This window comes from Pseudophryne corroboree, chromosome 7 (genome assembly GCF_028390025.1).
Source record: "Pseudophryne corroboree isolate aPseCor3 chromosome 7, aPseCor3.hap2, whole genome shotgun sequence".
In the NCBI taxonomy this organism is placed as follows: domain Eukaryota; kingdom Metazoa; phylum Chordata; class Amphibia; order Anura; family Myobatrachidae; genus Pseudophryne; species Pseudophryne corroboree.
The window spans coordinates 392136400-392162242 of record NC_086450.1 but is presented as its reverse complement, the minus strand read 5'-3'; the positions used below and the strand labels follow the sequence as shown (position 1 = coordinate 392162242).

At 48.6% G+C, this 25843-nt stretch overlaps 1 protein-coding gene across 5 annotated transcripts in view; it reads left to right on the top strand.

Moving 5' to 3' along the window:
• The window catches only part of MAD1L1 (mitotic arrest deficient 1 like 1), a 1517492-nt gene that overhangs the window by 104166 nt on the left and 1387483 nt on the right, over window positions 1-25843 (top strand). For all 5 annotated transcript variants that reach the window (XM_063934609.1, XM_063934611.1, XM_063934608.1 and 2 more), the window contains exons 8-9: window positions 19513-19627; window positions 20262-20323. In XM_063934609.1, the coding sequence (XP_063790679.1) occupies window positions 19513-19627; window positions 20262-20323 (177 nt within the window). The remainder of the gene's footprint in view (window positions 1-19512; window positions 19628-20261; window positions 20324-25843) is intronic.

Here is a 25843-nt window from a genome sequence, read left to right as displayed (position 1 = left end):
CAGAGCCAGAAGAACAGAAGCAGCAGAAGCAAGAAGACATCGAAATCGGCGTCTGAAGACTCCTGTCTTCAGGTAAGGTAAGGTAGCGCACAGCACTGCAGCTGTGCGCCATTGCTCCCACAGCACACCGCACACTCCGGTCACTGTAGGACCATGGGGAATAGCGGCTCCGCAGGAGACTGGGCACAACTAAAGAAAGCTTTAGGACTACCTGGTGTGCACTGGCTCCTCCCACTATGACCCTCCTCCAGACCTCAGTTAGAATCTTGTGCCCGGCTGAGCTGGATGCACACTAGGGGCTCTCCTGAGCTCCTAGAAAGAAAGTATATTTTAGGTTTTTTATTTTACAGTGAGATCTGCTGGCAACAGACTCACTGCAGCGAGGGACTAAGGGGGAGAAGAAGCGAACCTACCTAACTGGTGGTAGCTTGGGCTTCTTAGGCTACTGGACACCATTAGCTCCAGAGGGATCGACCACAGGACCCGACCTCGATGTTCGGTCCCGGAGCCGCGCCGCCGGCCCCCTTACAGAGCCAGAAACAAGAAGTGTTCCGGAAAATCGGTGGCAGAAGACTTCTGTCTTCAACAAGGTAGCGCACAGCACTGCAGCTGTGTGCCATTGCTCCTCATGCACACCTCACACTCCGGTCACTGATGGGTGCAGGGCGCTGGGGGGGGGGCGCCCTGAGGGCAATATAATACACCTTGGCTGGCAAATCTACACCATATATAGTCAGGAAGGCTATATAGGTGTAAAAATACCCATGCCAGTTACGTGGAGGCGGAGCAGAGGCCGATAAATGGGATCTCGCCCCCTGTGGGGCCGACACCAGAGTGGATGGATAGGTGGAAGGTATTAACCGACAATGTCAACTCCTTACATAAAAGGCTGGATGAGGTAACAGCTGTGGGACAGCCGGCTTCTCAGCCCGCGCCTGCCCAGGCATCTCAAAGGCCATCAGGGGCTCAAATATACCTTAGATGGCAGACACAGATGTCGACACGGAGTCTGACTCCAGTGTCGACGAGGTTGAGACATATATACAATCCACTAGGAACATCCGTTGCATGATCTCGGCAATGAAAAATGTGTTACACATTTCTGACATGAACCCAAGTACCACATAAAAGGGGTTTTATGTTAGGGGAGAAAAAGCAGCCAGTGTTTTGTTCCCCCATCAGATGAGTGAATGAAGTGTGTAAAGAGCGTGGGTTCCCCCGATAAGAAACTGGTAATTTCTAAAAAGTTACTGCTGGCGTACCCTTTCCCGCTAGAGGATAGGTCACGTTGGGAGATATCCCCTAGGGTGGATAAGGCGCTCACACGTTTGTCAAAAAAGGTGGCACTGCCGTCTTGGGATACGGCCACTTTGAAGGAACCTGCTGATAAAAAGCAGGAGGCTATCCTGAAGTCTGTATATACACACTCAGGTACTATACTGAGACCTGCAATTGCCTCAGCATAAATAGTGCTTCTGCAGCGTGGTCTGATACCCTGTCAGATAATATTAATACCCTAGACAGGGATATTATTTTGCTAACATAGAGCATATTAAAGACGTCGTCTTATATATGAGGGATGCACAGAGGGATATTTGCCGGCTGGCATCCAGAATTAATGCAATGTCCATTCTGCCAGGAGGGTATTCGAGACCCGGCAGTGGACAGGTGATGCTGCCTTTAAAAGGCACATGGAGATTCAGCCTTATAAGGGTGAGGAATTGTTTTGGGGATGGTCTCTGGGACCTCGTATCCACAGCAACAGCTGGGAAGAAAATTTTTTACCTCAGGTTTCCTCACAGCCTAAGAAAGCACCGTATTTTCAGGTACAGTCCTTTCGGCTTCAGAAAAGCAAGCGGGTCAAAGGCGCTTCCTTTCTGCACAGAGACAAGGGAAGAAGGAAAAAGCTGCACCAGACAGCCAGTTCCCAGGATCAAAAATCTTCCCCCGCTTCCTCTGAGTCCAACGCATGACGCTGGGGCTCCACAGGTGGAGACAGGTGCGGTGGGGGCGCGTCTCGGGAGCTTCAGGGACCAGTGGGCTTGCCCACAGGTGGATCCCTAGGTTCTGCAAGTAGTATCACAGGGATACAAGCTGGAGTTCGAGGCGACTCCCCCTCGCCGTTACCTCACATCAGCCTTGCCTGCTGCCCTCGGAGAAAGGGAGGTAGTACTGGCGGCAATTCACAAGCTGTACTTCCAGCAGGTGAAATCAAGGTACCCCTCCTTCAACAAGGCCGGGGTTACTATTCCAAAATGTTTGTGGTACCGAAACCAGACGGTTCGGTGAGACCCATTCTAAAATTGAAATCCTTGAACACTTATATACGAAGGTTCAAGTTAAAAATGGAATCTCTCAGGGCGATTATTGCAAGCCTGGAGAATTTCATGGTATCACTGGACATCAAGGATGCTTACCTGCATGTCCCTATTTACCCTCCTCACCAGGAGTACATCAAAATTGTGGTACAGGATTGTCATTACCAATTCCAGACGTTGCCGTTGGTCTGTCCCCGGCACCGAGGGTATTTACCAAGGTAATGGCCGAAATAATTATCCCGTACTTGGACGATCTCCTTATAAAGGCGAGGTCCAGGGAGCAGTTGTTCGTCGGAGTAGCACTATCTCGGGAAGTGCTACAACAGCACGGCTGGATTCTGAATATTCCAAAGTCTCAGCTGGTTCCTACGACGCGTCTACTGTTCCTGGGTATGGTTCTGGACACAGAACAGGAAAAAAAAGGGTTTCTCCCGGAGGAGAAGTCCAAGGAGTTGTCGTCTCTAGACAGAGACCTCCTAATACAAATACAGGTGTCGGTGCATCGATGCACGCGAGCCCTGGGAAAGATGGTAACTTCTTACGAAGAAATTCCATTCGCCAGGTCCCATGCAAGGATCTTCCAGTGGGATCTGTTGGACAAGTGGTCCGGGTCGCATCTTCAGATGCATCGGCGGATAACCCTGTCTCCAAGGGCCAGGGTGTCGCTGTTGTGGTGGCTGCAGAGTGCTCATCTTCTAGAGGGCCGCAGATTCGGCATACAGGACTGGGTCCTGGTGACCACGGATGCCAGCCTTCGAGGCTGGGGGGCAGTCACACAGGGAAGAAACTTCCAAGGACTATGGACAAGTCAGGAGACTTCCCTACACAAAAATATTCTGGAACTAATTGCCATTTACAATGCCCTAAGTCAGGCTAGACCCCTGCTTCAACACCGGCCGGTGCTGATCCAGTCAGACAACATCACGGCGGTCGCTCATGTAAACCGACAGGGCGGCACAAGAAGCAGGATGGCGATGGCAGAAGCCACAAGGATTCTCCGATGGGCGGAAAATCATGTGTTAGCACTGTCAGCAGTGTTCATTCCCGGAGTGGACAACTGGGAAGCAGACTTTCTCAGCAGACACGACCTCCACCCGGGAGAGTGGGGACTTCATCCAGAAGTCTTCCAAATGATTGTACACCGTTGGGAAAGGCCACAGGTGGACATGATGGCGTCCCGCTTCAACAAAAAGCTAAAAAGATATTGTGCCAGGTCAAGGGACCCTCAGGCGATAGCTGTGGACGCTCTGGTAACACCGTGGGTGTACCAGTCGGTGTATGTGTTCCCTTCTCTGCCTCTCATACCCAGGGTAATGAGAATAATAAGAAGGAGAGGAGTAAGAACTATACTCATTGTTCCGGATTGGCCAAGAAGAGCTTGGTACCCAGAACTCCAAGAAATGATCTCAGAGGACCCATGGCCTCTGCCGCTCAGACAGGACCTGCTGCAGCAGGGGGCCTGTCTGTTCCAAGACGTACCGCGGCTGCGTTTGACGGCATGGCGGTTGAACGCCGGATCCTGAAGGAAAAGGGCATTCCGGAGGAAGTTATCGCTACGCTAATTAAAGCTAGGAAAGAAGTGAACGCAAACCATTATCACCGCATATGGCGGAAATATGTTGCGTGCTGTGAGGCCAGGAAGGCCCCAACGGAGGAATTTCAGCTAGGTCGATTTCTGCACTTCCTACAGTCAGGGGTGACTATGGGCCTAAAATTGGGTTCCATTAAGGTCCAGATTTCGGCTCTATCGATTTTCTTCCAAAATAGAACTGACTTCACTGCCTGAAGTTCAGACTTTTGTTAAGGGAGTTCTGCATAGTCAGCCCCCGTTTGTGCCTCCAGTGGCACCGTGGGATCTCAACGTGGTGTTGGATTTCCTGAAGTCGCATTGGGTTGAGCCACTTAAATCCGTGGAGCTAAAATACCTCACGTGAAAAGTGGTCATGCTGTTGGCCTTGGCATCGGCCAGGCGTGTATCAGAATTAGCGGCTTTATCATGCAAAAGCCCTTATCTAATTTTTTTATATGGATAGGGCGGAATTGAGGACTCGTTCCCAATTCCTTCCTAAGGTGGTATCAGTTTTTTATGTGAACCAACCTATTGTGATGCCTGCGGCTACTTGGGACTTGGAGGATTCCAAGTTACTGGACGTAGTCAGGGCCCTGAAAAATATGTTTCCAGGACGGCTGGAGTCAGGAAAACTGACTCGCTATTTATCCTGTATGCACCCAACAAGCTGGGTGCTCCTGCTTCTAAGCAGACTATTGCTCGCTGGATCTGTAGCACGATTCAACTTGCACATTCTGCGGCTGGACTGCCGCACCCTAAATCTGTAAAAGCCCATTCCACGAGGAAAGTGGGCTCTTCTTGGGCGGCTGCCCGAGGGGTCTCGGCTTTACAAATTTGCCGAGCTGTTACTTGGTCGGGTTCAAACACTTTTGCAAGAGTCTACAAGTTTGATACCCTGGCTGAGGAGGACCTAGAGTTTGCTCATTCGGTGCTGCAGAGTCATCCGCACTCTCCCGCCCGTTTGGGAGCTTTGGTATAATCCCCATGGCCTTACGGAGTCCCAGCATCCATTTAGGACGTCAGAGAAAATAAGATTTTACTCACCGGTAAATCTATTTCTCGTAGTCAGTAGTGGATGCTGGGCGCCCATCCCAAGTGCGGATTGTCTGCAATACTTGTATATAGTTATTGCCTAACTAAAGGGTTATTGTTGAGCCATCTGTTGAGAGGCTCAGTTATATTTCATACTGTTAACTGGGTATAGTATCACGAGTTATACGGTGTGATTGGTGTGGCTGGTATGAGTCTTACCCGGGATTAAAAATCCTTCCTTATTGTGTCAGCTCTTCCAGGCACAGTATCCTAACTGAGGTCTGGAGGAGGGTCATAGTGGGAGGAGCCAGTGCACACCAGGTAGTCCTAAAGCTTTCTTTAGTTGTGCCCAGTCTCCTGCGGAGCCGCTATTCCCCATGGTCCTAACGGAGTCCCAGCATCCACTACGGACTACGAGAAATAGATTTACCGGTGAGTAAAATCTTATCTTTTGGAAAAAAGAGGCATATATACAGTCTGGGACTGTATATATGCCCGAGACCCCGCCATTTTTTACACATTAAAGCGGGACAGAAGCCCGCCGCTGAGGGGGCGGGGCCTTCTTCCTCAGCACACCAGTGCCATTTTCTCTTCACAGCTCCGCTGGAAGGACGCTCCCCAGGCTCTCACCTGCAGTATATAGGTGCATTAAAGGGTAAAAAAGAGAGGGGGGGCACATAAATTTAGGCGCAGTATATATATATTAACAGCAGCTACAGGGTAAACACTAAGGTACAGTGTAATCCCTGGGTTATATAGCGCTGGGGTGTGTGCTGGCATACACTCTCTCTGTCTCCCCAAAAGTCTTTGTGGGGTCCTGTCCTCAGTCAGAGCATTCCCTGTGTGTGTGCGGTGTGTCTGTACGAAACCTGTGTCGACATGTTTGATGAGGAAGGATACGTGGAGGCAGAACAAGTGCAGCTGAGTGTGGTGTCGCCGCCGATGGTGCCGACACCTGATTGGATGGATATGTGGAAGGTGTTAAATGATATTGTAAACTCCTTGCATAACAGATTGGATAAAACTGTAACCGGGGGACAGTCAGGGTCTCAACCCATGCCTGATCCTACAGCGCAGAGGCCGTCAGGGTCTCAAAAGCGCACACTATCCCAGATAGTTGACACAGATGTCGACACGGAATCTGACTCCAGTGTCGATGACGATGAGGCAAAGTTGCAGCCTAAAATGACTAAAGCCATCCGCTACATGATTGTAGCAATGACGGATGTATTACACATTTCTGAGGAAAATCCTGTACCTGACCAGAGGATTTATATGTATGGGGAGAAAAAGCATGAAGTGACTTTTCCCCCTTCACATGAATTAAATGAATTATGTGAAAAAGCGTGGGATTCCCCTGACAGGAAGGTGATAGTTTCCAAGAGATTACTTATGGCGTATCCTTTCCCGCCAACGGACAGGTTACGCTGGGAATCCTCCCCTAGGGTAGACAAGTCGTTGACACGCTTGTCCAAGAAGGTGGCCCTGCCGTCTCCGGATACGGCCGCCCTAAAGGATCCTGCGGATAAAAAGCAGGAAGCTATCCTGAAGTCGGTTTATACACATTCTGGCACACTGCTGAGGCCAGCAATTGCTTCGACCTGGATGTGTAGTGCGGTAGCTGCATGGACGGATTCTCTGTCTGAGGAGTTAGATACCCTGGACAGGGACACTGTTCTACTGACCCTGGCACATATCAAGGACGCGGTCCTATATATGCGGGATGCCCAGAGGGACATTTGCCTGCTGGGCTCTAGAGTTAGCGCAATGTCCATTTCTGCCAGAAGGGTCTTATGGACTCTGCAATGGACAGGGGATACCGACTCTAAAAAACACATGGAGGTTTTACCTTATAAGGGTGAGGAATTGTTTGGGGACGGTCTCTCGGACCTAGTTTCCACAGCTACGGCTGGGAAGTCAAATTTCTTGCCTTATGTCCCTCCACAACCTAAGAAAGCACCGTATTACCAAATGCAGTCCTTTCGTTCTCAGAGGAGCAAGAAAGTCAGAGGTGCGTCCTTTCTTGCTAGAGGCAGGGGTAGAGGAAAAAAGCTGCACCATGCAGTTAGTTCCCAGGAACAAAAGTCTTCCCCGGCTTCCACTAAATCCACCGCATGACGCTGGGGATCCACAGGCGGAGCCAGGAGCCGTGGGGGCGCGTCTCCGACTTTTCAGCCACCAGTGGGTTCGCTCACAGGTGGATCCTTGGGCTATGCAAATTGTGTCTCAGGGATACAGGCTGGAATTCGAGGTGATGCCCCCTCACCGTTACCGAAAATCGGCCTTACCCACTTCCCCCATGGAAAGGGAGATAGTGTTGGAGGCAATTCACAAACTTTTTCTCCAGCAGGTGGTGGTTGAGGTCCCCCCCCCCTTCAAAGGGGAAGGGGCTACTATTCCACTATGTTTGTGGTACCGAAACCGGACGGTTCGGTCAGACCCATTTTAAATTTAAAATCCCTGAACATTTATCTGAAGAAATTCAAGTTCAAAATGGAATCGCTCAGAGCGGTCATTGCAAGCCTGGAGGAACGGGATTTTATGGTGTCTCTGGACATCAAGGATGCTTACTTGCACGTCCCCATTTATCCGCCTCATCAGGAGTACCTCAGGTTTGTGGTACGGGACTGTCATTACCAATTCCAGACGTTGCTGTTTGGCCTGTCCACGGCACCGAGAGTTTTTACCAAAGTGATGGCGGAAATGATGGTGCTCCTTCGGAAGCAAGGGGTTACAATTATCCCATACTTGGACGATCTCCTCATAAAGGCGAGGTCCAGGGAGCAGTTGCTGATCAGCGTAGCACACTCTCAGGAAGTGTTGCGTCAGCACGGCTGGATTCTGAACATTCCAAAGTCGCAGCTGATTCCTGCGACGCGTCTGCCCTTCCTGGGCATGATTCTGGACACAGACCAGAAGAAGGTGTTTCTCCCGGAGGAGAAGGCTCAGGAGCTCGTGACTCTGGTCAGAGACCTCCTAAAGCCAAAACAGGTGTCGGTGCATCGCTGCACGCGAGTCCTGGGAAAGATGGTGGCGTCATACGAAGCCATTCCCTTCGGCAGGTTCCATGCGGGGATCTTTCAGTGGGATCTGCTGGACAAGTGGTCCGGATCGCATCTTCAGATGCATCGGCTGATCACCCTGTCCCCCAGGGTCAGGGTGTCTCTTCTGTGGTGGCTACAAGGTGCTCACCTCCTCAAGGGCCGCAGATTCGGCATACAGGACTGGGTCCTGGTGACCACGGATGCAAGCCTCCGAGGGTGGGGGGCAGTCACTCAAGGAAGAAACTTCCAAGGGTTGTGGTCAAGTCAGGAGACTTGTCTGCACATCAATATCCTGGAACTAAGGGTATTGAACTAACGCCCTGAGTCAAGCGGAGCCTCTGCTTCGAAACCAACCAGTGCTGATTCAGTCAGACAACATCACGGCAGTGGCCCATGTAAACCGCCAGGGCGGCACAAGAAGCAGGGTGGCAATGGCAGAAGCCACCAGGATTCTTCGGTGGGCGGAGAATCACGTACTAGCACTGTCAGCAGTGTTCATTCCGGGAGTGGACAACTGGGAAGCAGACTTCCTCAGCAGACACGACGTCCACCCGGGAGAGTGGGGACTTCATCAAGAAGTCTTCACGCAGATTGCAAATCGATGGGAACTGCCACAGGTGGACATGATGGCGTCCCGTCTCAACAAAAAGCTAAAAAGATATTGCGCCAGTTCAAGGGACCCTCAGGCGATAGCTGTGGACGCATTAGTAACACCGTGGGTGTTCCAGTCGGTCTACGTGTTTCCTCCTCTTCCTCTCATACAAAAGGTGCTAAGAATTGTAAGAAAAAGAGGAGTGAGAACAATACTCATTGTTCCGGATTGGCCAAGAAGGACTTGGTACCCGGAATTGCAAGAAATGCTCACAGAGGACCCATGGCCTCTGCCTCTCAGACAGGACCTGTTACAACAAGGGCCCTGTCTGTTCCAAGACTTACCGCGGCAGCGTTTGACGGCATGGCAGTTGAACACCGGATCCTAGCAGAAAAGTGCATTCCGGAAGCAGTTATTCCTATGCTGATAAAGGCTAGGAAGGACGTGACCGCAAAACATTATCACCGTATATGGCGAAAATATGTTGCTTGGTGTGAGGCCAGGAAGGCCCCTACAGAGGAATTCTACTGGGTCGATTCCTGCACTTCCTACAGTCAGGTGTGACTATGGGCCTAAAATTAGGGTCCATAAAGGTCCAGATTTCGGCCCTATCCATTTTCTTTCAAAAAGAACTGGCTTCACTGCCTGAAGTTCAGACGTTTGTTAAGGGAGTGCTGCATATTCAGCCTCCTTTTGTGCCACCAGTGGCACCTTGGGATCTTAACGTGATCTTGGCTTTCCTGAAATCGCACTGGTTTGAGCCACTTAAGACGGTGGAGCTAAAGTATCTCACGTGGAAAGTGGTCATGCTGTTGGCCCTAGCCTCAGCTAGGCGTGTGGTAGAATTGGCGGCTTTGTCATTTAAAAGCCCCTATCTGGTTTTCCATATGGACAGGGCAGAATTGCGAACTCGTCCGCAGTTTCTGCCAAAGCTGGTGTCATCTTATCGTCTGAACCAACCCATTGTGGTGCCTGCGGCTACTCGTTACTTGGAGGATTCCAAGTTGCTTGATGTAGTCAGGGCTTTGAAGATCTATGTTGCCAGGACGGCTGTAGTTAGGAAGACTGACTCGCTGTTTATCCTGTATGCATCCAACAAGCTGGGTGCTCCTGCTTCAAAGCAAACCATTGCTCGCTGGATCTGTAACACGATTCAGCAGGCTCATGCTGCGGCTGGATTGCCGCATCCAAAATCAGTGAAAGCCCATTCCACAAGGAAGGTGGGCTCTTCTTGGGCGGCTGCCCGAGGGGTCTCGGCATTACAGCTTTGCCGAGCTGCTACTTGGTCGGGTTCAAACACATTTGCAAAGTTCTACAAGTTTGATACCCTGGCTGAGGAGGACTTGGTGTTTGCCCATTCGGTGCTGCAGAGTCATCCGCACTCTCCCGCCCGTTTGGGAGCTTTGGTATAATCCCCATGGTCCTTACGGAGTCCCCAGCATCCACTAGGACGTTAGAGAAAATAAGAATTTACTTACCGGTAATTCTATTTCTCGTAGTCCGTAGTGGATGCTGGGCGCCCGTCCCAAGTGCGGACTTTCTGCAATACGTGTATATAGTTATTGCTTAATAAAGGGTTATGTTATGTTGGCATCCATTGGTTGAAGCTCTGTTGGTTATTCATACTGTTAACTGGGTAAGTTTATCACAAGTTATACGGTGTGATTGGTGTGGCTGGTATGAGTCTTACCCTGGATTCCAAAATCCTTTCCTTGTAATGTCAGCTCTTCCGGGCACAGTTTCCTTAACTGAGGTCTGGAGGAGGGGCATAGAGGGAGGAGCCACTGCACACCAGATAGTACTAAATCTTTCTTTAGAGTGCCCAGTCTCCTGCGGAGCCCGCTATTCCCCATGGTCCTTACGGAGTCACCAGCATCCACTACGGACTACGAGAAATAGAATTACCGGTAAGTAAATTCTTATTAAAACGCAGAGGGGAGAGGACACATCCTTGGGTAGCCCCAGTAATAAATCTCCATACACTTAATGAAAACTCCCTCATCCTCACCTGCTACTTCCTGTCTACCAAGAAATTTACAATCCAGTTACAAGTAGACACTGTATCCCCTAAACTAGTCTATTTTGTATACAATAAACCCGGAACAATTGTGCTGAACGTCGAACTGAAGTCCACAAACTGGACCCTCACATATGTACCAGGCAAATCAAGATGTTGTAAAATATAGTGTAGCCCCATGTTGACTGCATCTTCCATCAACCTATTTACCCGATATGCATTCTGCAATGGATTCAAAAGAAGGCCTGTAAAGTCCTGTACGTGTGTCAACACCAATCATTCAAATGTCTTCATGACCATAGAAGTCAAATCAACCTTTCTGTAATCAATTAAACCCTTTATAGTGGATTTCTTTGGTACTGGAACAATTATTGAGCACTTAAAAAAAGACGGAACCTTATATAATTCCAAAGATCTGTTAAAGATCTTTAAGAAAACTGGGGCTAGTTGTTCAGCACGGATTTTCAAGGTAGATGGTGACACACCATCCGGACCAGGTGCCTTCCTGGTCTTCAACCCCCTGAACAGCTCTACCAGTCCAACCTTCAACCCAGGTGTAGAACTCATGGACCTACGTGGAGAATTTACAACAGATTGTACAAAACGGTCCAAACTAGTAAATAAAGCAGGGTCAGACTCTTCAAATCTATAATAAAAAAAAAAACATTGTTTGTTGACCAATTTCCGGCTCATACCAGAGTGGGCAGATGGTTTCTTATTTCAATTTGGGATTATTAGCTGATTGACTGAATTTAGGAAGTGTTAGTGTGGTAACTTAATTAGGTGAACCAGGGATTAGTAGTTCTATAATGACGGACTTGCAAGAAACATTAAAAAGCACAAGAGTCCCAAAGCTTTAAGGTAAGCTCAAGTGTCGAAAGTTTGGTGATTGGTCTCAACAGCTTAGGTCGCAGATATAATTTCTAGAAAAATCTTTTGAACTGAATTTTTTTATTTTTTTATTTGACTTCATAGTATTTTTATTTTTTTTGTCTTGATCCGTGGTAAGACTTCCCAAATAAGTCCCATTTCTCTGACGTCCTAGTGGATGCTGGGAACTCCGTAAGGACCATGGGGAATAGACTGGCTCCGCAGGAGACTGGGCACTCTAAAAGAAAGATTAGGTCCTATCTGGTGTGCACTGGCTCCTCCCTCTATGCCCCTCCTCCAGACCTCAGTTAGAATCTGTGCCCGGCCAGAGCTGGGTGCTCCTAGTGGGCTCTCCTGAGCTTGCTAGTAAAGAAAGTATTTGTTAGGTTTTTTATTTTCAGTGAGATCTGCTGGCAACAGACTCACTGCTACGTGGTACTGAGGGGAGAGAAGCAAACGTACCTGCGTGCAGCTAGCTTGTGCTTCTTAGGCTACTGGACACCATTAGCTCCAGAGGGTTCGAACACAGGGCCTGACCTCGATCGTCCGTTCCCGGAGCCGCGCCGCCGTCCCCCTTGCAGAGCCAGAAGACAGAAGGAGATGAAATCGGCGGCAGAAGACTTCGGTCTTCATTAAGGTAGCTGCAGTGCTGTGCGCCATTGCTCCCACTGCACACCACATACTCCGGTCACTGTAGGGTGCTGGGGGGGGGGGGGGGGGGGGCGCCGGCGCCCTGGGCAGCAATAAGATTACCTTTTGGCACATTATGCACATAATACAGTCTGGAAAACTGTGTATGTGCAAAAAAAAACGCCATTAAGATATACAAAACGCGGGAGAAGCCCGCCGCTGAGGGGGCGGGGCCTTCTTCCTCAGCACACCAGCGCCATTTTCTCTTCACAGCTGCGCTGGAAGGACGCTCCCCAGGCTCTCCCCTGCAGTATCCAGTACAAGAAGGGTAAAAAAGAGAGGGGGGGCACATAAATTTAGGCGCAAATAAGATAATAAGCAGCTATTGGGAAAAATCACTCATTATAGTGTAAATCCCTGTGTTATATAGCGCTGTGGTGTGTGCTGGCATACTCTCTCTCTCTCTCTCTCCCCAAAGGACTTTGTGGGGTCCTGTCCTCAGTCTGAGCATTCCATGTGTGTGTGCGGTGTGTCGGTACGGCTGTGTCGACATGTTTGATGAGGGTTACGTGGAGGCGGAGCAAGGGCAGATAAGTGTGGTATCGCCCCTGACGGGGCCGACACCGGATTGGATGGATATGTGGAAGGTCTTAACACAGTGTCAACTCCTTACATAAAGGGTTCGATGACGCAGCAGCCTTGGGACAGCCGGGATCTCAGCCCGCACCTGCCCAGGCGTCTCAGAGGCCATCAGGGGCTCATAAACGCCCGCTAGCTCAGATGGTAGACACAGATGTCGACACGGAGTCTGACTCCAGTGTAGATGAGGATGAGACAAATGCACAGTCTACAAAAGCCATCCGATGCATGATTACTGCAATGAAAAATGTACTGCACATTACTGATATTAACCCGGTTACTACCAGAAAGGGTATTATGTTTGGGGAGAAAAAGCAGCCAGTGACTTTTCCCCCATCTGATGAATTAAATGAATTGTGTGAAGAAGCGTGGAGTTCCCCCGATAAGAAACTAGTGATTTCTAAGAGGTTACTGATGGCGTACCCTTTCCCGCCAACGGACAGGTTACGTTGGGAAACATCCCCTAGGGTGGACAAGGCGCTCACACGCTTATCAAAAAAGGTGGCACTGCCGTCTCAGGATACGGCCGCCTTAAAGGAGCCTGCGGATAGAAAGCAGGAAGCTATCCTGAAGTCTGTGTATACACACTCAGGTACTATACTGAGACCTGCTATTGCTTCAGCATGGATGTGTAGTGCTGCAGCCGCATGGTCTGATTCCCTGTCAGACAACATTGATTCCCTCGACAGGGATGCTATTTTGCTAACCATAGAACATATAAAAGACGTCGTCTTATATATGCGGGATGCACAGAGGGACATTTGCCTGCTGGCATCTAGAATTAATGCAATGTCCATTTCTGCCAGTAGAGTATTATGGACTCGGCAGTGGACAGGTGATGCTGATTCTAAAAGACACATGGAGGTTTTGCCTTATAAGGGTGAGGAATTGTTTGGGGACGGGGTCTCGGACCTCTTATCCACGGCAACAGCCGGGAAGTCAACTTTTTTACCTCAGGTTCCCTCACAGCCTAAGAAAGCACCGTATTATCATGTACAGTCCTTTCGGCCTCAGAAAGGCAAGCGTATCAGAGGCGCATCCTTTCTGCCCAGAGGCAAGGGTAGAGGAAAGAAGCTGCACCAGGCAGCCAGTTCCCAGGAACAAAAATCCTCCCCCACTTCCTCTAAGTCCACCGCATGAAGCTGGGGCTCCACAGGTGGAGCCGGCTGCGGTGGGGGCGCGTCTCCGAAACTTCAGCAACCAGTGGGTTCGCTCACAAGTGGATCTCTGGGCTGTACAAATTGTATCTCAGGGATACAAGCTGGAGTTCGAGGCGACTCCCCCTCGCCGTTACCTCAAATAAGCCTTGCCAGCTGCTCCCAGGGAAAGGGAGGTAGTTCTGGCGGCAATTCACAAGCTGTACCTCCAGCAGGTGATAATCAAAGTTCCCCTCCTTCAACAGGGACGGGGTTACTATTCCACAATGTTTGTGGTACCGAAACCAGACGTTTCGGTGAGACCCATTCTGAATTTAAAATCCTTGAACACTTATATAAGGAAGTTCAAGTTCAAAATGGAATCGCTCAGGGCGGTTATTGCAAGCCTGGAAGAGGGGGATTTTATGGTGTCGCTGGACATCAAGGATGCTTACTTGCATGTCCCCGTTTACCCACCTAACCAGGAGTACCTCAGGTTTGTGGTACAGGATTGTCATTACCAATTCCAGACGTTGCCGTTTGGTCTGTCCACGGCACCGAGAGCATTTACCAAGGTAATGGCCGAAATGATGATACTCCTTCTGAAAAAGGGAGTTATAATTATCCCGTACTTGGACGATCTACTTATAAAGGCGAGGTCCAGAGAGCAGTTGTTGGTCAGCGTAGCACTCTCTCAGGAAGTGTTGCAACAGCACGGCTGGATTCTGAATATCCCAAAGTCGCAGCTGATTCCTGCGACCCGTCTGCTCTTCCTGGGCATGATTCTGGACACAGAACAGAAGAAGGTGTTTCTCCCGGTGGAGAAGGCCCAGGAATTGTCAAAACCAAAACAGGTGTCGGTGCATCACTGCACGCGAGTCCTGGGAAAGATGGTGGCTTCTTACGAAGCAATTCCCTTCGGCAGGTTCCATGCAAGGATCTTTCAGTGGGATCTGTTAGACAAATGGTCCGGATCGCATCTTCAGATGCATCGGTTGTTCACCCTATCCCCAAGGGCCAGGGTGTCTCTGCTGTGGTGGCTGCAGAGTGCTCATCTTCTCGAGGGCTGCAGATTCGGCATACAGGACTGGGTCCTGGTGACCACGGACGCAAGCCTCCGAGGATGGGGGGCAGTCACTCAGGGAAGGAACTTCCAAGGACAGTGGTCAAGTCAGGAGACTTCACTACACATAAATATACTGGAACTAAGGGCCATTTACAACGCCCTGAGTCAAGCAGAGCCCCTGCTTCAAAACCAACCAGTGCTGATTCAATCAGACAACATCACGGCGGTCGCCCATGTAAACCGCCAGGGCGGCACAAGAAGCAGGATGGCGATGGCAGAAGCCACAAGGATTCTCCGATGGGCGGAAAATCACGTGCTAGCACTGTCAGCAGTGTTCATTCCGGGAGTGGACAACTGGGAAGCAGACTTCCTCAGCAGGCACGACCTCCACCCGGGAGAGTGGGGACTTCATCCAGAAGTCTTCACGCAGATTGTAAACCGTTGGGAACGGCCACAGGTGGACATGATGGCGTCCCGCCTCAACAAAAAGCTAAAAAAATATTGCGCCAGGTCAAGGGACCCTCAGGCGATAGCTGTGCACGCACTAGTGACACCGTGGGTGTACCAGTCGGTTTATGTGTTCTCTCCTCTTCCTCTCATACCCAAGGTACTGAGGATAGTAAGAAAGAGAGGAGTAAGAACTATACTCATCATTCCGGATTGGCCAAGAAGAACTTGGTACCCAGAACTACAAGAAATGATCTCAGAGGACCCATGGCCTCTGCCTCTCAGACGGGACCTGTTACAGCAGGGGCCCTGTCTGTTCCAAGACTTACCGCGGCTGCGTTTCACGGCATGGCGGTTGAACGCCGGATCCTACGCTGATAAAGGCTAGGAAAGACGTGACAGCACAACATTATTACCGTATATGGCGAAAATATGTTGCTTGGTCTGAGGCCAGGAAGGCCCCTACAGAGGAATTCCAGCTGGGTCAATTCCTGCACTTCCTACAGTCAGGAGTGACTATGGGCCTAAAATTAGGATCCATAAAGGTCCAGATTTCGGCCTTATTTTCTTTCAAAAAGAACTGGCTTCACTGCCTGAAGTTCAGACGTTTGTTAAGGGAGTGCTGCATATTCAGCCCCCTTTTGTGCCTCCAGTGGCACCTTGGGATCTTAACGTTGTGTTGGATTTCCTGAAATCCCACTGGTTTGAGCCACTTTAGACCGTGGAGCTAAAATATCTCACGTGGAAAGTGGTCATGCTATTGGCCTACGCTTCGGCTAGGCGTGTGTCAGAATTGGCGGCTTTGTCATGTAAAAGCCCTTATCTGATCTTCCATATGGACAGGGCAGAATTGAGGACTCGTCCCCAATTTCTCCCTAAGGTGGTATCAGCGTTTCATTTGAACCAACCTATTGTGGTGCCTGCGGCTACTCGGGACTTGGAGGACTCCAAGTTACTAGATGTATTCAGGGCTTTGAAAATCTATGTAGCCAGGACGGCTGGAGTCAGGAAAACTGACTCGCTGTTTATCCTGCATGCACCCAACAAGCTGGGTGCTCCTGCTTCAAAGCAAACTATTGCGCGCTGGATCTGTAACACGATTCAGCAAGCTCATTCTGCGGCAGGATTGCCGCATCCTAAATCGGTAAAAGCCCATTCCACAAGGAAGGTGGGCTCTTCTTGGGTGACTGCCCGAGGGGTCTCGGCTTTACAGCTTTGCCGAGCTGCTACTTGGTCGGGTTCAAACACATTTGCTAAGTTCTACAAGTTTGATACCCTGGCTGAGGAGGACCTTGCCTTTGCTCATTCGGTGCTGCAGAGTCATCCGCACTCTCCCGCCCGTTTGGGAGCTTTGGTATAATCCCCATGGTCCTTACGGAGTTCCCAGCATCCACTAGGACGTCAAAGAAAATAAGCATTTACTCACCGGTAATTCTATTTCTCGTAGTCCGTAGTGGATGCTGGGCGCCCGTCCCAAGTGCGGACTCTCTGCAATACATGTATATAGTTATTGCTTAACTAAAGGGTTATTGTTATGAGTCATCTGTTACTGAGGCTCAGTTGTTGTTCATACTGTTAACTGGGTATGGTTATCACAAGTTGTACAGTGTGATTGGTGTGGCTGGAGTCTTACCCTGGATTCCAAATCCTTTCCTTGTTGTGTCAGCTCTTCCGAGCACAGTTTCCTTAACTGAGGTCTGGAGGAGGGGCATAGAGGGAGGAGCCAGTGCACACCAGATAGGACCTAATCTTTCTTTTAGAGTGCCCAGTCTCCTGCGGAGCCCGTCTATTCCCCATGGTCCTTACGGAGTTCCCAGCATCCACTACGGACTACGAGAAATAGAATTACCGGTGAGTAAATGCTTATTTTTTTATCACATATTTAAGAATATAAATTGTGAAAAAAGTCTAAGTGGTGAGTACTTTATCACTTTTAACATTTTCATATTTAAAGTTGGTATTGGTAATTATGCCTGCGCCACTTGAAACGTTGCCTCTGACCTGCAGTATGCTAGGAATTGCAGTTCCCCACAGAAGCTGGCAAAGGACAAATCTTGTTGCTTAAGCAATGTTATTCATGGGTGCTATACCCAGACTAAGCTGGCTACTGAGGCAGTGTGATAGAAGTGGAGGGTGCCAGAAATGAATCCTTAATGGAGTATGCCGTCAGTTATACCTACCTCCTGCCGTTCCTGTTAGCTTGAGCTCCACACGAACACTCAAAAGCCCAATGCTCCTTGCACAAGTTGGCGGAAATAAGTGGTAGTATAATTTACAAGTACCATTTAATCTTAATGTTGACTCAATCCAATTATCCGCGAAGAGGTTGAGTTGCTGTTGCAGCGGTTTGTAAATGCCGGCAATGGCACCACAGTTCGCACCCCCCTTGTGGGCTGATCTCACCTCGGATTTGCATATCTTTGTATGCAACTAGGGAGGCCAATCCCGGGTATCTGGATTGAAAAATGGTCAATCCTGGGATACCCGGGATTGGCTTTTCCCTATGTGTCCACCCCCTCGCCCTGCCCCGCACCTGCCCGCCCCCACACACATAATTAACTATTCAATGTGGGCGAGCTGGTGAACATCCGTCTCTCTCGGGTGGCGGCGTATGTTGCAGCGTGACCTGTCACTGCACGTCACGCTGCGCTGGGGAACTAGGCAGCGTCTGAGTGTCCTGAGGACGCGCAACGCTGATCCCTCAATTCTCTGGATTGGAGCTTCCAATCCCAGGATTGATAACTGTCCGTTTTTGGGTCTTAATCCCGGGATCCCACCGATCCCGGGATTGGCCTCCCTTTATGCAACCCTATGGGGCTATGAACAAAAATCTGCGTTTCTGGCTGTATTGTAAGTGCAGCATTGAGCCTTAATTTCTCTGTTTTATGTGAATTTATTCATTGGATCATTTAGCAATATGAAGTAGTTATGAGATGTAGTTGGGATCCCGGCGATCGGGGTCCTACCAGTAAGAATGCTAGCGCCGTTACCACGACACCGGTCAGAATACCGAAACCGGTATCCCTGAGAGGTTAGGGTTAGGCTGTGTGGAGGAGAGGGTTAGGTTTAGGCTGTGGGGAGGGGAGGGTTAGGTTTAGGCTGTGGGGAGGGGAGGGTTAGGTTTAGGCTGTGGGGAGGGGAGGGTTAGGTTTAGGCTGTGGGGAGGGTTAGGTTTAGGCTGTGGGGAGGGTTAGGTTTAGGCTGTGGGGAGGGGAGGGTTAGGTTTAGGCTGTGGGGAGGGGAGGGTTAGGTTTAGGCTGTGGGGAGGGGAGGGTTAGGTTTAGGCTGTGGGGAGGGGAGGGTTAGGTTTAGGCTGAGGGGAGGGTTAGGTTTAGGCTGAGGGGAGGGTTAGGTTTAGGCTGAGGGGAGGGTTAGGTTTAGGCTGAGGGGAGGGTTAGGTTTAGGCTGAGGGGAGGGTTAGGTTTAGGCTGAGGGGAGGGTTAGGTTTAGGCTGAGGGGAGGGTTAGGTTTAGGCTGAGGGGAGGGTTAGGTTTAGGCTGTGGGGAGGGTTAGGTTTAGGCTGTTGGGAGGGTTAGGTTTAGGCTGTGGGGAGGAGAGGGTTAGTTTTAGGCTGAGGGGAGGGTTAGGTTTAGGCTGTGGGGCTGGGAGGGTTTGGTTTAGGCTGTGGGGAGGGTTTGGTTTAGGCTGTGGGGAGGGTTTGGTTTAGGCTGTGGGGAGAGTTAGGTTTAGGCTGTGGGGAGGGGAGGGTTTGGTTTAGGCTGTGGGGAGGGTTTGGTTTAGGCTGTGGGGAGGGTTTGGTTTAGGCTGTGGGGAGGGTTTGGTTTAGGCTGTGGGGAGGGTTTGGTTTAGGCTGTGGGGAGGGATAGGTTTAGGCTGTGGGGAGGGGAGGATTAGGTTTAGGCTGCAGGGAGGGGAGGTAATAGCTAGGCTGGGAGAAGGTTAGGGTTACGTTGCGTGAACTGTGGTTTAGGCTGTGGGGAGGGAGGCGACTAGGCTTAGCTGCCTCCTGCATCCCTGTAAGCATTTAAACCGGGGTTAGTATTATGACTGCTAGCATCCTGCCTACAGTGATCCCGTACCCAACCCGTATTACCTATATACTTTGTTTTGTAGTAGTGGAATAAATGTCCTAATCAATGCAGTAACCAATGTCCTAACCAATAAAATGATATATGCTTCTCTGCTGGCAGGGAAACTAGAGAAAATAACGCCCTGTTGATGGAAGAGATGGAATCACTACGTAGAGCAGCTGAGCGCAGTGACCGGGTAAAGGAGGAGCTGGTCGGATTGGAGCTAGATAAAGAAGTAAGTGATCTATTGTCAGAATCCATACTGCAGGACAATTTAGTGTAATGTTGCTGCTCCATGTTATCTTGTCATGGCCATATTTGTGACACCAGGACAATATAGGAGCACAGTCAGCTTCTGTGACTAGCGCTACGCTTGTTTTCCGAAGAAAACGTTGTTTTCGCTCACAGTGGTTACTAACCTCTGTCCTGATGGCATGCTAACTGTCCAGGTTTTAGTGAAATCCATTCTTTAGCACAGATGGTTAAACAAATACAACTGAGGTACTAATTAGGTTACCTTACTCAAGTATAGTTATCCTTAAAACCTGGAATGTTAATGTGCCTTGAGGACTGAAGTTGTGAACGCCTGTCATAGTGGTTTCTAAACGAAAAAATAAAGCCAAACACGCAAGAGTTTGCCACTATAGGGACCCGTCATGTGCGCAGCTGCACATCCTGTTGAAACCTCGCTTTTAATAGAATTCGCCCAGTAGTGCAATAGTGTTCATGGTAGAACATCAACAGTAATCCAAAGTATTTTTTGCCCATTGCAGCTGAATTGTAATCTGCAGAGAATGTTTATTTTGGAATGTGACCCTTTTATTTATTTTATTTTCTTTTTTTAACTTTTTCTTTTCTTTTTTTTATAGAAAATTCTTAAGAAATTGAAAAGTTGGGAAAACCTGGAACAAACAACTGGTCTCAATATCAAGTAGGTGATTAACATTTAAAACATGGTCTAATTTTTCTTGCTGCAAATAATGTTACAATGGTACTGACCTTGGAGAAATGTATTAAAGTTGTAGATCAATGTATCTGATATCTGGATATTAGTTATTTTGTGTGTGCAGCAACAAAATATCTAATTGTTGCCACAGGAGCTCACGGTCTGAAAATACATTTACTTTCCTTTTATTTTGGTCCTATGGACTCTGAATCTACGGAGCCAAGTGTCATAATTCTCGAAAAAGAAATATTTTTTTCTGACTCATTAAGTGTTTGATTGAAAGTACTCTATTGCAGAATAGCCCATGTTATTTTCTTGCAAATATTTGCAAATTACTTAAGAATTTTGAGTAGACAGCGTGCACTGTAGATTTGCTTTCCCATTGTTTACATTTTTATTTGGTATTACAACCTGCGTGTCTCCCTTGATCTCTACTCGCTAACTGCACAGAGCCGGGAACTAGCACAGTGCTTATAATCCCTAACTGCTCATAGCCTGGAACTAGTACAGTGCTTATAGGGGGTCATTCCGAGTTAATCGCTCGCTAGCTAGTTTTAGCAGGCGTGCAAACGCTATGCCGCCACCCACTGGGGAGTGTATTTTAGCTTAGCAGAAGTGCGAACGCATGTGCAGCCGAGCTCTGCAAAAACAGTTTGTGCAGTTTCAGAGTAGCTCTGGACCTACTCAGCGCTTGCGCTCACTTCAGCCTATTTGTGTCCGGATTTGACAACATACACCCGCCCAGCCACGCCTGCGTTTTTTTCAGACACGCCTGCGTTTTTTTCAGACACGCCTGCGTTTTTTTCCAGACACGCCTGCGTTTTTTTCAGACACGCCTGCGTTTTTTTCAGACACGCCTGCGTTTTTTTCAGACACGCCTGCGTTTTTTTCAGACACGCCTGCGTTTTTTTCAGACACGCCTGCGTTTTTTTCAGACACGCCTGCGTTTTTTTCAGACACGCCTGCGTTTTTTTCAGACACGCCTGCGTTTTTTTCAGACACGCCTGCGTTTTTTTCAGACACGCCTGCGTTTTTTTCAGACACGCCTGCGTTTTTTTCAGACACGCCTGCGTTTTTTTCAGACACGCCTGCGTTTTTTTCAGACACGCCTGCGTTTTTTTCAGACACGCCTGCGTTTTTTTCAGACACGCCTGCGTTTTTTTCAGACACGCCTGCGTTTTTTTCAGACACTCCCTGAAAACGGTCAGTCGACACCCAGTAATGCCCCCTTCCTGTCAATCTTCTTGCGGCCGCCTGTGCGAAGGAAAACTTCGCTAGAAACTGAGCACAACCACAAAGAGTTTTGTACCTGTACGTTGCGCGTGCGCATTGCGGGGCATACGCATGCGCAGAAATGCAGTTTTTTTTCACCTGATCGCTGCACTGCGAAAATCGGCAGCGAGCGATCAACTCTGAATGACCCCCATAGTCCCGAAGTGCTCATAGCCTGGAACTAGCACTGTGCTTATAATCACTAACTGAGCAGAGCCAGGAACTAGTGCAGTGCTTATCGGTAACTGCTAATAGCCTGGAACTACTATGGTGCTTATAATCACTATCTAGTCATAGCCAGGAACTAGTACAGTGCTTATAATCACTAACTGCACAGAGCCAGGGACTAGTACAGTGCTTATAATCACTAACTGCACAGAGCCAGGGACTAGTACAGTGCTTATAATCACTAACTGCACAGAGCCAGGGACTAGTACAGTGCTTATAATCACTAACTGAGCAGAGCCAGGAACTAGTACAGTGCTTCTCAGTAACTGCTAATAGCCTGGAACTACTATGGTGCTTATAATCACTATCTAGTCATAGCCAGGAACTAGTACAGTGCTTATAATCACTAACTGCTCAGAGCCGGGAACTAGCACCATGCTTATAATCACTAACTGCTCATAGCCTGGAACTAGTACAGTGCTTATGATCACTAACTGCTCAGAGCCGGGAACTAGTACAGTGCTTATAATCACTAACTGCTCAGAGCCGGGAACTAGCACCATGCTTATAATCACTAATTGCTCATAGCCTGGAACTAGTACAGTGCTTATGATCACTAACTGCTCATAGCCTGGAACTAGTACAGTGCTTATAATCACTAACTGCTCATAGCCTGGAACTAGTACAGTGCTTATGATCACTAACTGCTCATAGCCTGGAACTAGTACAGTGCTTACAATTAGTAACTGCTCATAGCCTGGAGCTACTACGGTGCTTAATCGCCTACAGGAGGATGTTCATATCCTGACGCTCAGGGTCACGATGGACAGGATCCTGGCTGTAAGTACTCGGGTTAGGGTTATAAACTAGTGGGAGGGTTGGGATTAGGCTGTGAGATGGGTGTGTTAGGGTTAAAATACTTGCCACAATCTGTTGGGTTTTTGAACATCCCGATGCCATTATTTTCATTTTGACCATCGGGATCCTGTGCGCCAGGATATTGATACCAACCCATCACCAACATCCATAATCGGGAACTAGCACTGTACAAATCACCAACTACCCAGAGCCAGGAAACTAGTACAGTGCTTGTAATCAATAACTGCTAAAAGCCAGGGATTATTACAGTGCTTATAAAAGCCAACTGACTAAAGCCAGGCACTAGCACAGTGCGTAAAATTAAGCAAAATATGGATTAACAGCATTGATTGTGATGTACTATTGGTTTTCTAGAAGTCATTAGCGGCTGTTCAAATACAGAGAGAACTGGCTTCAACAAAATCGAATGGATATATTGTAGGTCTCAACAGTAATGTTGTAGCTAATATTATTTGAAGCAAACAAAAGCAAATCCACCTAAAATAATGGGTAAGACCAGATACATACTCTGTTCTGGAGAAGAGTTTCTCTTCTTATTGCATTTAGTCGCAGCTTCTGTAGCTGGTATTTCCGCCAGAATTTTCATCTCCTCCACAACAGTAGTGGTCAAAAAGGGAGTGTCTCCCGCTGAGCTCAGGAACGAGGGGGGTAATTCAGAGTTGATCGCAGCAGCAAATTTGTTAGCAGTTGGGCAAAACCATGTGCACTGCAGGGGGGGGGCAGATATAACAGACAGATTTGGGTGGGGTGTGTTCAAACTGATATCTAAATTGCAGCTTAAAAATGAAGCAGCCAGTATTTACCCTGCACAGAAACAATATAACCCACCCAAATCTAACTCTCTGCAAATGTTATTTCTACCGCACCTGCAGTGCACATGGTTCTACCCAACTGCTAACAGATTTGCTGCTGCGATCAACTCTGAATTACCCTCAAGGTTCTGTGACCACTGGGGGTCATTCAGACCTGATGGCACGCTAGGTTTTTTCGCTGCGATCAGGTCAGAACTGCGCATGCGTATGTACCGCAATGCGCAGTCGCGTCGTACGGCTACAAAGCGGATCGTTGCTGGGCGTTGGATTGTACGAAGAATCCATTCGCACAGCTGATCAGGAAGAAGGCGTTTCTGGGCATCAACTGACCGTTTTCTGGGAGTGGTTGGAAAAACGCAGGCGTGTCCAAACGTTTGCAGGGCGGTAGTCTGACGTCCATTCCGGTTCTGAACAGGCTGATGTGATCGCAGCCGCTGAGTAAGTCCTGACCTACTCAGAAACTGCACAAACTTTTTGTACAACTCTGCTGCACATGCGTTCGCACACTTGCAAAGCTAAAATACCCTCCCCCTGTAGGCGGCGACTATCTGATCGCAGTGCTGCAAAAAATAGCTAGCGAGCGATCAGGTCTGAATGACCCCCACTGTCTCTGCCTCCTTACTCATGGTAGCTGCCACGTTTTGTCTAGCTAAACACTAAACTTTTTCAAACCTAGATAATATGGATGGAGGTCGCTTGGAGAAATAACGTATTGGTAAAGATTGTAGTCCTGATGGTAGTAAATGAGATGAGCAGGTGTTTTACATATTCCTGGATTTCTTTGGAAAGACGTAGCCACCGGAAATGGTGGCCAACAGATACTAGATCTGTTGTTCTTTGAATACCTGGATGACCTTCTGTTGGAGGATTAAGGTACTTCTGGAAGATTTCTTGTCTTAATGTAAGATAACAGGGAAAAACGTCCATACAGTATAACTGTCTGTTTTGCCTGGGTACAAGTCAGTCTAGAACAGGCATTCCCAACCACGGTCCTCAAGGCACACCAACAGTGCAGGTTTTAGTGATATCCAGGCTGCAGCACAGATGGTTAAATCAAAATAACTGAGCTACTAATTAAGTCACCTGTGCTGAAGCCTGGATATCACTAAAACCTGCACTGTTGGTGAGCCTTGAGGACCGTGGTTGGGAATGCCTGGTCTAGAGGAATCCATTTTTCTTGGCGGCTATTGCTATCCAATTCCAGTGGGGTCATGGAGGGAGGCTATAATCTATTCCATGGGCAAGATAGAGAACTATTTCTGCAAGATTTGTTGAGTGTCAGTTTGTCGGAATAAGGCATCTGCTTTACTGCACAGGTGTCTGGTTTGACTGTAACAATGAAAGGAAAACTAGAGAAAAATAAAGACCAGTGAAAAATAGAAATATATCTTCAAGGATGTGGTGCACACTTAATGCATCAACTTTTACTATAAAACGATGAGCCTGTCTGGACTAATTTTGGTGTTGACTGAAAAAGTTTGTTTTGAAAATCAAAAACTTTGAGTGGGTTCAGACCTTATAAATGGTACTTGTTTGCTGGTCAGCTTGGGCAATCCTTTAAGTGTTCTTAATTTAAATGCATTTGGTAGTTTGTAAAGCCTTACCAATATTTGTAGGCTTTCAAGTCTTGTGGAATTGGTCCTTTCTTGGGTCTTTGTAATCATTTATACTAAGACCTCCTGAGAATAGAATATGACCAAAAATTCTATGCTTTCTACTTTAAAAACACAGTTCTAGAACTATGCATAAACATTGAGTTCTGGTGTTCTAACACAAACTTGATGCAATCTTGATGTTCCGAAGGAAATTGTGAGTAGATTAGAATGATATAATTAAATTTCTCTGACGTCCTAAGTGGATGCTGGGGACTCCGTCAGGACCATGGGGAATAGCGGCTCCGCAGGAGACAGGGCACAAAAGTAAAAGCTTTAGGATCAGGTGGTGTGCACTGGCTCCTCCCCCTATGACCCTCCTCCAAGCCTCAGTTAGGTTTTTGTGCCCGGCCGAGAAGGGTGCAATCTAGGTGGCTCTCCTAAAGAGCTGCTTAGAGTAAAAGTTTTGTTAGGTTTTTTATTTTCAGTGAGTCCTGCTGGCAACAGGCTCACTGCAACGAGGGACTTAGGGGAGAAGAAGTGAACTCACCTGCGTGCAGGATGGATTGGCTTCTTAGGCTACTGGACACTAGCTCCAGAGGGACGATCACAGGTACAGCCTGGATGGGTCACCGGAGCTGTGCCGCCGACCCCCTTGCAGATGCTGAAGAGAGAAGAGGTCCAGAAATCGGCGGCTGAAGACTTCTCAGTCTTCATGAGGTAGCGCACAGCACTGCAGCTGTGCGCCATTGCTCTCAGCACACTTCACACCAACGGTCACT